Below are 11,269 nucleotides of genomic sequence, written 5' to 3'. Positions count from 1 at the left end.
GCCTGCACAAGCTCGCCGTCCCGGAGCCTGGAAACATAAGCCGGTCACTTTTCGGAGCTAGTGGGGTGGTCAGATTTTGGAGAGCTTGCCAAGAGAAAGCCCTACCCGTGCCCTGCCTTGAAAATCAGCCCCGAGCCCTCGGTGGGAAAAGGCTCGTTCGCTAGGCTTCCTCGCCGCTGTGCGCGTAAGGCCGGGAGGCGTTGGGTCTTCCGAGCTCCCCTGCGCTTTTATTTGTTTCCCTTTCACAGCATCATAAAACGGTAACGTTGGAAAGGACCGCGAGCCCGAGGGTCATTTAGTCCAACCCCGCTGTAACGCAGCAATCTCAACACTCGGGTCTCCCACCCGATTGGAAACCGGACCGCTTCGCAAATGTGCGAGAGGTTTAATGCTGCGCTAATGCGAAAACTTTCCTCCTCCACAACATCCATTTGCAGGAGGTTTTTGACAAGAGAGATTTTTTAAGTTCGCAAAAATAAGAACAAAATCTCTCTCCGGAAGAAGCAATGCAACAACAAAGCATATTGTTCAGAGGTAAATCCCGCTGCGCTCAATGAGACTCATTGTCAGGTTCGGGTGTGCGCACTTAGGGCGCGATCCTCATCGGGCGCCTAGAAATGCAGGTCATTGAGACTTACTCCGAGGTTGACAGGCCTAATAAGGAAGCCTGGTGCCACCGTTTCCCGGGGACAGTCCCCGGATTTACAGATCAGTCCCCTGACATATTCCATCTATTTAGCAGTAAGTTGAAAAGTGTCCCCGGATTCATTGGGGGAAAAATCTGGTAACGTTTAATGCCCTCTGTTTCCATAACCTTCGAGCTGGATCCTAAAGCATGGTTACTGAAGAAGTAAATCCATTCGGTTCCAGCGGTGTTTTCGCCCAAGTAAGGACGCCTCGCAGTTCAACTTAAAGCACACCTCAAGCTGCAATCGGAAGCTACACACTTCCTAGGGAGCAAGTCTCCCCTAGAACCGAGAGGGGCTTACTTCTGAGTAAATATGTTTAGGATCGCGCTACGCCTCTGCATTGGGCTGCGTCCCCACTTCGTAATTTAAAAGGTGCCTGAGCCTCTTCCGCACTTCAGCTGCGATTCTAGGCCGGCTTAACCTGAGAAGAATTCATACAGGAGGACGCCACCGGACTTACTCTGAGTAAAAGGTTACTCGGCAAGAAGCCCGACTGAACTCAGCGGGACTTTCTCCCTTCTAAAGGCACAGGGGATGGATTTGCGTGGCGCTTAACAGGGTCTAAAAGTGTTGAAGAGCTGGGAACACGAACACACACTCCCAAAATTCTGACCTATTTACAAAGGACTGGAACCAGCCTGGTTCTTTGGGCCTTGCCTGGGTTTCACCCGCAGGGGCGGAAAGTTCCTCGCAGGAACAGCCGGCCGCTCGCTGTTCCATAAAAAAAGAAATCCACAACCGCGGCAAATTGACTGGGGGGGGGGGGAGAGGGAGGAGGAGGAGGGAGAGAGAAAGAGAGAGAAAGAGAGAAAAAGAGAAAGAGAGAGAGAGACCCTCTTCAGCGTTCAGTGCTATTGCAGTTAAAGAAAAGGGAGTGGAGGAGAAAGAGAGAAAGAAAAAGGTGGGGGGACGACCAGATCAATATTGTCACCCTTGATGGGGAATTTATTAATATTTGATTTCAAATCTCGTCCTGGTTTCCGACAAGTCCTGCTCCGAGGATGGCGCAGTTCGGATAGGCTGTCTCCAGCATGATTTTTTAATGACTTCCCCAGCTGCTTCTTTCCATTTTCCACCGTCAACAACCATCTGGTATCTGATTAGCACCTCAATGCTCATTTAGCATTCTCATTTAGGAAGGGGAGGAAAGTCCGGGGGGGGGGGGCTGAAAGAGAGAGAGGTGCGTGTGGAAGCCACTCGAAAAATATTGCAACTTTTCTCAAGGGCTGCTCTTGGAGAGATTAGCCGAGCTTTGAGAAGCTCTCGTCTCCTTTTTTCCTCCTGAAGCAGAGGGCTAGAGACCATAGCGCTCCTCCTCTCTTCTTGCCGGACAGGCTGGTGACTTTAAAAAAATAATCTCTTTTTTCTCCACTTGCTATAAGGATCTCGACCGAAACTCCACATAAAGAGGGGAGGGGGAGATCCCAACCGCCCGCTCGAGATAGAAACTCAATCTCTGCAGCCCCATCTTATTTGCTGGATCTCAGTTTTTCCGCCTCACAACCAGAGAGAAAACACCTTTCTTCCGTATCTATCGCAATATTTCCGAGTAGAGATTTACTTCCTAGTTGGCAGTACACAGACCAGTTGGACACCAGGCCTGTTTTGGGAAAGTATTGCGCTGCAATCTGTCCTATCCTTCCCTTAAGAGAGGGAAAACAACAATCTTTCTCATCAGAGGAAGAGTTAATTCCCAGCTAGCAAAATAGCAAGAAATTTGCAGGCAGCCCAACTGGTGTGGGCATTGTGCATAATGTTAATAATAAATATAATACAAAAATACAGACTGGCGTGAGCTCGATATGAGACAGGATATTTCCCTCCCAGGATCAAGGCAAAAAATTCATAAATGTGGAAATAAATAAGGTGCAATTCACTGGAAATTTTCATAAGCATTTAAAGAATTTTTAGCCCCTTTATCATCTGCCTTTTTAAACAATTGATTCAATGATTCAGAGATATCTGCATGTTCCTGAATTTTCAGAACAAATACATTTTTGAAATAACTTAGCATTTTGATACATTAAAAGGTGTCATTCTGTGTTGGAAGGAAATCTCTCTAGATTATCCTTTCTCATTCCTTTCTATCACAGCAACACACTAGAATCAAAGTGCTCTCAAAAAGAAGCAAGAATTCACTCATAGGCCCAATGATTTCAAATCAGGCCCAGCCACTTCTCCCAGGATTAATCAGCCAAAGGTTTAGTTGATTAACCTACCAACCTAAATCAATTAATACTTGCAGTCCTACGAACATTGAAAGCCTTGTCAAGAAGCATTTTGAGCAACACCAAGACTCATTTGTCCAGGGAGAGGTCATAATTTCATTTTGTTTATTAGACAAAAATATACGATTTAGACAAGTTTTTGCTGTGGCATTATGTACAATTCGAAATCACTTTATATACAGAAAAAAAATAACACAAACACATGAGAAATCTTTACCAAAACCAATAATCCAATTGTGGTTAGAATTACACGCTCTGAAAATGGAATAAAGGAAAAGGGGAGAGTCCAGTTTGAGGAGTTGGGATATATATATTTTTGAAATGGGATTGATACCACCTTATTGCAAAAATGAGATTGGTGGGAGTCATTTAGATAATTTCCACTTTTTTTGTTTTGTCCTTTAGACCAGTCTGTGAAATTTTCTTTTCCACCAAAAAAAGGGGGGGAAAGAACACGCCATTTAATCAAGCAGAAGGGAGAGCTGTTAAAATTCACGAAGTTCCCTCTTGCTGAGTCAAAGAGCTGTTGGAAAGAAAAGACAGAACCATCTATCAGTGAGAGCTCAGCTACGCTCGCCCATCTGCATTAGGGAACAGACTAGGAATATATATTTTTACACAATAGAAATGCAACGGTGACATTGGGGGCGGAGGGTAGGGGGGGGGATTCAGTTTCTTTTTAAAAAGCACACCCCAAACTTTCAAGCTAAAGTATATGGTCTGTAAGTTTATGCCACTTTGAAAAGCTTTACAAAATTGCTTGATTGTTGCTTTGATTTATGATAATGAGGGTGTGCTTGGATTAGTCTGTGTTATCCAAGCACTTTCTTTCCTTTAAGTAAATTTCAGTGAACAAGAACTCACTTGTCCCGGACAGGCTGAAAGGGAGATTTTAACTGCTGAGGTGGAGAGTCGGTTCTTGGTACGTTTTCTCTTTCTGATGAGGAAAGAAAAGAAGAAAGGGGGAGGGGAGGAAATGTCTTAGCAAAGTTTGCTTATACAGAGAGACAAACATGCAATAAAATTACCCCGCCATATCTGCAAGTTTCATGTCATGTTCCTTCCTTCTCTCCCCTCACCTCATGGTGTAATGCCATGGCTGAGTGACTGAGCTGTGAACCAGAAAGCCCCCTGTTCAGATCTGGCCTCTGCCATGAACTCAAGGTGGCCTTAGGCAAAACAGTCAACTTCCCCTGCTCTCCATCAGCACTATAACCCACACCTACCTTACAGGGTTGTTGTACGGATTGTTAAGAAAATGAACTTTGAACCATCCAAAAGCGTAACAAAAATGTTAAGTTATTACTTCTTCTTTGTTTTACTTTATATCACCCACTATTGATAAAAAGTTGAATAAAATGAGGGGGGAAGACAGGATGGGATCCTAAGGAATTTCATGATTGTTTTGTTTCTCCCCAAGGGGGAAGTAGAGGAAGTCCCACTGAACTCACAGAATCCTACTCCTGGGTCAACATGCATCGGCTGGACTGATGTGTCTGCCCTGCCATCCTCTTTACAGATGTCAAAATAAATAAGGAAACAGGAAAACTGTTGCAAAACTATAAGCAGCTCAAGGTATCAAGAGTCTTCTTGGAAGAGTCTTATATTTTATACACTAGGGACTGTCTCCCCATCACCACCCTTAGAAAGAGCTGGAGGGTTTTAGAAGCTACCTGACCATCAATAAGCTATAGCTCCAGTCAAGGCCTACAAAAGGCTTTTTGGGACCCCCTTCCCAATCTGGATCAGGCTAACCGAGTTAAGTCCCAACTCCGTGGGACTTACCTTCAAGTACACAACAAACAGCCCACCCACCAAGTATCCTTCTCCCTCCATTGTTCACATTACCTATGTGTTTAGGGCTCGTCCTCTCTGAAGACTTTTCAGTGCTAAGAGCTGTTAACACCGAGGGGGGCTGCTGCTGGACCTGAAGGTGGTGGTTGTGGTGGGCAGCGTGGTGGTGATTAACTCCCAAAAAGGACCTCACGTTTAACAAGGAACTCTGGGTGAGAAATGCCCCGTTTGTCCAGTTGTGAAATTTGCCAATCTGGCAGGTGTACAGTCCATGGCTGGGGAGGAAAGCCGGGTGCTGGAGCTGGGAAGAGGTGTGGTTAACCTGGGCGGGGGGTGAAGGAGGAGTTGGCTTGCTGATGGCCCCATCTGGGCTGGTGGCCGTCTCTGCCAAAGACCAGATCTTGGGCTTGTTGTGAAGCGGGCCTTGTAGAGTATTTTGCCTACTGGGGCTCAGGATTCGGGTGGGATTGTCCGAGGCCTCCTTCACCAGGGACAGGGCCTCTTTGGGTTTAAGTCCTTCAGGGCCTGACAGCGTCAAGGCCTTCTCCTTCTCCAAATGCTCTTCCTCGCTGCTTTGTCGTAGAAGCTCTACCTTCTCTTCCTCCTCCTCATTGCTCTGTTCCCCGTCGTTCTCATCAATCTTGTCTATGTCAATACTCTCCAGGTCAATCTCTTCATCATCTTCATTCTTCTCAGGGTCCCCCTCGTTGTCACTCCCAAAGAGGTTCCCGTCGTCTTGGTCCTTGCTCCGCGATCCCCAAGTGACCTTGTTCTCCTTCTTGAGCCTCCTCCTGGCATTGGCAAACCAGGTGGAGACCTGCGTGAGGGTCATCTTGGTGATGATGGCCAGCATGATCTTCTCGCCTTTGGTGGGGTAGGGGTTCTTGCGGTGCTCATTCAGCCAGGCCTTTAAGGTGCTGGTGCTCTCCCGGGTTGCGTTCTTGGGCCTCCCTGGGTCCCCATACTGGAACTGTCCATATGGATAATAACCAGGGGTGGTATGAGCAGCAAAAGTCGCAGGATGGACCCCAGGGTTGTCCTTCAGTTCATACTGGGAGCCCTGCAACACATTCAGAGAAGCCAAAAAAGAAACAGAGAGTGAGGACAGGTCCTCCCATTGCACAAGCCTTGCCTTTCTGTTTTAAATCGGGAGCTTTCCCAAATGGTTTTCCAGAAGGTGGGTAGGGAGGGAGAGAGGTCTCTTTGCACCAAGCTAAAAGAATAATCAAAAAGTGCCCTCACTCCCTGATCCAGCCTCATTTTCCAAGCCGGCATCCAAGAGCCAATATTTATTGTGCTGTTAAAAATAAGCAGGCACCCTTAAAGGAGCACTGACCCACATCGAGAAAGATAATATCAGCGCATCACAGGCTTCTGGGGCATGTCTGGTGCAACAGACAGCAGGGCAGATTCCTGCCCAGCCCCAGCAGCACTTTAAAGAGGGGCTTCACAAAAGAGAAATGATGGGAACGAGAGAGGGATTGCGCTCTGAATCCCCTCTTAACACTGTACAGGCAGCGACAAGGCGCAAGCCAAGCCAAGCCAGAGTTAAGCACATTAAAGCTCACTTATTTCAGTTGGGAAGAGGCACCACACACTTCCTTCTCTCCAGTTGGAAACAGTGGGACTTTCAAATGCTAAACTTTAGTTGGCTTTTGTCCATATAGTTGAGAGTCTCATGGTGCTCTTGGTAGCATGAGAGAGAGAGAGAGAGAGAGAGAGAGAGAGAGAGAGAGAGAGAGAGAGAGAGAGCTTTCTATTTGGGATATGTGTATCCCTGCCTTCCTCAATAATCCTTTCATCCTCGGAGGACAAAACACCTTTCCCCCTCCTTTTTGCAAGCCTTTAGCAGTGGTGATTTATTTTCAATCAATATACTTTTTATCATCAGCAGTAAAACACAGTGAAGTCAAATTAGCCCATCAGGTGTTTTGGTAAATAACATTTTATCTTTCTAACAACCTCATTAGGCCTCATTATTACTGCAAATTGCACACACACACACACACACACACACTTTTATGACTCCATTCCTCAAACTTCCTCAAAGTCTAGGCACCTTTTTAGAACTGAGCCCTGCTTTCTAGGAACTGCTGATGGGAGCAAAGGTTGCAAAGCGACCTATGAGTAGCATTTTTTCCCCTCCTCTCAGTCAAAAGAATTTTCTGCTTTTCATCTTATTGGTGGCCAGTCATTTAATCTGTCCTGTTTTAAAGATAGATTTTTTTTTTTCTGGTGACCTGCAAGGTTTTGTTTGCTTGCTTTAAATGTGTGCGTACAAAAAGCCATTTGAGTGAAAAAGCCTGATACACTTTTGCAAAGAACTGGATTTATTTGAAGCAAGCTCACAAGAGAAAATGTAAGAGAAAAAACAATGTATATACACCATCTGGAAAGGGCAAAATGTAATATTTAATAATAACTCTATCCGGGCATGCTTGTTACACTCCCTTTATCTCGTTGAGCGATTTTTGTTCTTGTGGCTGAAATGATAAATTTTGTATTCCCCTGTTGGGAATTCTTTTGAAGTAGCTACTTGAAAATCATTACTGCTTCTACTCTTCATTTACTGGCATGGAATAAGTGAGAATGGAGAGAGCTCATTTTCAGCCTCTCATTTTCCTATATTTTTCCAATCATTCCATATACCTTAGCATAAGATTTATTTTTATAATTTCAACTGGCAAAAAATAATTCCTATTTTTTAAAAACAACGGATAAATAAACAAAAAACTACAACTAACCCCAACATATTTATTTTGTAGGGAAGTAGGGCATATCCTTACCAAATAAATTTACTTATTCTGAATAAACTTACCACAATCTGCACAAACCACAAAGAAACACACCCCTATGTAAAACACAAGCACGGTTTAAAAAACAAAACCATAATAGGACGAGTTTCTTGCCTTGCCTTAATTTTGATAAGGTATTTGTTTGTTATTGTTGCTGCTATGATAGCAAAATACCCCCTGGGAATCCTGCTGAAATTACTTCTTGGAAAATCGTTACTGATTCCCTGTTTAGCATTTACCTTCCGAACAGAAATATGTAAAATATGTAAAACGAAACAAATAAGTTAACCAAGTCTGCGTAAAATGCCCTTAAAATATTTCCACCACAAAAACCGAAACGACAGCAATACTAATACGCTGCTTGTTGAATTTAAAACAATATCCCAAGAATCATTTCCATAGTTTATCAATATGCCGTTCTGAAAACGCGGAGAATCCGGAGGGATTTGCAATCATGGATAAATATTGCGGGGGAGGTGAGGGGGGGGGAGCTCAAAGGAACAACTCGGCTTTTCCGCTCAAGTTCGTGGGATCGAAAGAAAAATCATACGGCGAACCCGCTAAGAAAAGAAATCTGGGACCAAGGGAGGGCAAACGCGCTCCTGTTTTGTTTGGAGATTTTTTTAAGGGGGGGGGGGGAGCCTCGCCGCTGCTCCGCGCCTCCTCTCTTAACCGCGCTTTAATTGCTGCAAATTAATTAAAGCCTTGGAAACTTCCCGCGGCAAGCGGCTCCGGCGGCGGGGCGAAGGCGCCTCCAAGCCCGAGGCTGCAACCGTAGAAGGAGCGCGCGAGGGAAATAACCGGCGGTCAGAGTCACCGGTGGAGCCGTGGGCTTGTTTCGTTTCTGGATGGGGTTGGAAGCAAATAATAATGGACGGGTGGGGGGGTGAGCTCGCTGCGGCCCCTAAGGAGACGAGAAAAGCCTGCGCAGCCCTTCGCCCTGGGAACCCTCGGAAGAAAAGCTCCCGGCGCGTCGCGCTCCAGCGGGCCACGAGGCAGCTCCTCCGGCCCTCCCAATCCTGCGCCCAGCAGCCGAGGGCCTTGGGGGAAGCGTTTTCCCCGGGGCGCCCTTTCCCTCCCGCGGCCCGCCCCGTCGGATGCTAACTCACCATCTGCGAGAAGAGGCTGAGGTCTGCGGTGTAGGGCAGGAAGGCGCTGTAGTTGGGCGCGCTGTAAGGCCCGGCCGCGGCGGCCGCGGCGTACATGCCCAGCACCGAGGTGACGGCGGCGGTGGAGCCGCTGCTGAGCTCCGCGCCCCCTGGACGGCCCGAAGCGGCGGCGGCGGCAGCGGCTGCAGCGGCGGCAGCCGCCAGCACCCCGGGCCGGTCGCTGCCGCCGTACACGGCCTGGCTGGCGCTGAGGTACTGCGGGTAGCCCAGCTGCGGGAAGGACATCCCGGGCGTGCAGGCGAGGAGGAGCGAGACGCACCGCCGACGGGGCGACACGGAGCCAGAAGTCGAAGCGGACGGGGCAGCGGCGCTCGGCGGGCGGGCAAGCCGGGTCTGGGACGGCGCGGGAGAGCCCGGGATGGCTGGCTGGCTCGCTAGCTAGCTAGCTGTCGACTGCGCGCCCCTGCCTGCCTGCCTTCTCTCCTTCTCCAGCTGCCGGGCGGAGAGAAGAGCCCCCGTCTGGTATTTTTTCTTTCCGGGCTCTGCTTTCTTTTCTCGCCTTCTTGCTCGCTCTCTCAGACGGATCTTGTCATCTGCATGTGGAAGAGGAGGAGGAGGAGGAGGAAGGAGGAGGAGGAGACAGAGGCAGCGCGTGTGGATGGGCTCGGTGGGGCGTCTTCCCTCAACTCTCGGCTCGCCTGTGCTCCTAAATCCCTTAGATGTGATCTGATCAACAATTGAGCTCCGACTGATGCGCCTGCCCTAAGGTCCTCGGCTGATCTTTCAGATACAATTTGAAGTTGATGCTTTGATTGGCACCCACTTGAGCGCCAAGCCCCGCCCACCCCCGTCCCGTCCTAACCCCCCTTCGGAGGAGCACGTGGTTAAGCAATCCTGCCCGGGCCACTTTGCCTTGATATGTGTGTGTGTGTGTGTGTGTGTGTGTGTGTGTGTACGTCTACTGTGTTTTGTGTGTGTGTGTATTTAATGTTTAGCAATGGGCTACTTTCAGGGAAAAAAACCCCGCTGCTGTATGACAACCTGTCTACACGATTTTACAGCTGTCCAACATTGGGGTTTTGCTGTTTTGCAGCCTCGGTGTGCCCCCTTCATAAAAAAAGAAAGGAAAATCAAGGGGATTGGTCTTTTCCCACCATTAGCACGGGATCCTCCTCAGCTCGGGGACTATTTGGAGAGCGAGTGGCCCAGCCAGCGAATGGGACTTTCCCCCTTTTCTTTCCTTTATCCTCTATTTTGTAGAGGATGGACCTAGTCTGCTTACAACTTCCCAGTAATTTCCCCCATGTGCATGTGTGAGCGTGTGTGTGTGTGTATTTGTGTGTTCTTTAATTACAGCAACCTGCACAAACACCACACACGCTCGGAACCACTCCAGATCTCGCTCCACCATCCCTTTGTGTCAGCGTAGGCTTCACAAATAGACGCATATTAAGAAATATTCACAATATATGCACACCCCTCTAACACAATTAAGGTCTCCCTTCCGAGTTCTCATCAAATAAAACTTTTTAAAGTCCTTTTCATCTTCCCAAGTGGGGGGGGGGGGAGTGGAAGATTCTGTTAGTAGCCCCCACTCTTCCTTTTTTGTTTTAGTTTTAGTTTTAAGTGGGGGCGATTATAAGGCAATTCTTGCCCTGGCTTTTGCTGTGGCTCTTTGTAAAGGAGCGCAGGGAAGTGCGCCCATATTTAGACGGTCCTCTGGGGATTAATAAAGCAATATCTCTGAAAATACAACGGAGTTTTGAAACACACCCTGAGATGTTGATTTCGGAGGAGCAGGTCAGGCCATTTGCTTCGTCTCAGGGCGCGCTGCCGACGCTTGTCCGGCCACGGCGCGAACTTGCTACGGCTCAGCTCCGGTTTGAAGGCTGCCCTGATTCCCCTTTCTCTGGCGGTCTCCAGGCGTGCCTTCCAGGACAGTTCCTCCTGGTCTTCTTGCCGCTCTTTCTCCGACGGTTGGAGCCTAACCGGCATGGCTGGCCGCGCACGCTGCGCTTGGAGAGGCTTCCTTGCGCCTCCCGGGTTAGGGTGAAAGGAGACCCCGCGAGGCGCCGCCCACCCTTCGCTGGCAGGTCGTCTAACCGATGTCTAGTTGTTCAAAAAGCACAATAACCACCCCAGCCCATCAAGTAGCAGAGGAAGAGCTACGGCCCACGTTTGCTCGGACGTAATTCCCGTTCAGTTCGCCAGACTTGCAATTCTTTTGTGCGTCGGTTTTCCAGCCATCGAGAAGTAGCAAGAAAGCACGCTCACTCACTTCTCTTAGATTTTAAATGCCGTGAAGCTGAACGAACGCTGCACCCATGATTTATTTGTGACTCTATGCTCCGCCTTTCAGACCTCTGAGGGGCTCCCAAGGCGGCTTACATCCATAAAAGCACGCCGATATAAATTCAAAATATAAAATGACAACACAGAGCAGCCTTCTCTGCACTGTCAGATTTACTTCTGGTGATGAAATTGGTTTCATTACCCTCCCCAAACAAACAAACAAAAAGTGTTAACAATATACTGGGATATTGGCAATTGTTTTGTCTTCTTGGGTAATTTAATTAATATTTCAGATGCTGTGTTTTCTTCCTCACCACCCTCTTTTCCCATCCTATATGTATTCCAAACACCAGCCATTCTTT

At 47.9% G+C, this 11,269-nt stretch overlaps 1 protein-coding gene across 1 annotated transcript; it reads right to left on the bottom strand.

Annotated features, from left to right (window-relative positions):
* Positions 1–3,008: 3,008 nt before the first annotated feature.
* IRX1 (iroquois homeobox 1) lies at positions 3,009–10,767 on the bottom strand. The gene is made up of 4 exons (XM_083449796.1): positions 8,616–10,767; positions 4,766–5,771; positions 3,782–3,854; positions 3,009–3,440 (listed from the first exon to the last, which is right to left on the bottom strand). The coding sequence occupies exons 1-4, from the start codon at positions 8,898–8,900 to the stop codon at positions 3,410–3,412; spliced, it is 1,395 nt and encodes a 464-aa protein (XP_083305922.1). The 5' UTR covers positions 8,901–10,767; the 3' UTR covers positions 3,009–3,409.
* Between the last annotated feature and the right edge of the window lie 502 nt (positions 10,768–11,269).

The sequence above is a fragment of the Podarcis tiliguerta genome, assembly GCF_965153285.1.
Source record: "Podarcis tiliguerta genome assembly, chromosome: 7".
In the NCBI taxonomy this organism is placed as follows: Eukaryota; Metazoa; Chordata; class Lepidosauria; order Squamata; family Lacertidae; genus Podarcis; species Podarcis tiliguerta.
Note: the sequence above shows the minus strand (reverse complement) of the source record. Positions and strands in the feature narration are given on the sequence as shown.

Excerpts from the sequence above, each read along its gene's own strand:
- IRX1 (XM_083449796.1), bottom strand. The coding sequence starts at position 8,900 with ATGTCCTTCCCGCAGCTGGGCTACCCGCAGTACCTCAGCGCCAGCCAG. Across the intron at positions 5,772-8,615 it reads TCAGCCTCTTCTCGCAGATG|GGCTCCCAGTATGAACTGAA; the intron begins GTGAGTTAGCAT and ends AATGTGTTGCAG. Across the intron at positions 3,441-3,781 it reads TTTCAGCCTGTCCGGGACAA|CTCTTTGACTCAGCAAGAGG; the intron begins GTGAGTTCTTGT and ends TCTTTCCAACAG.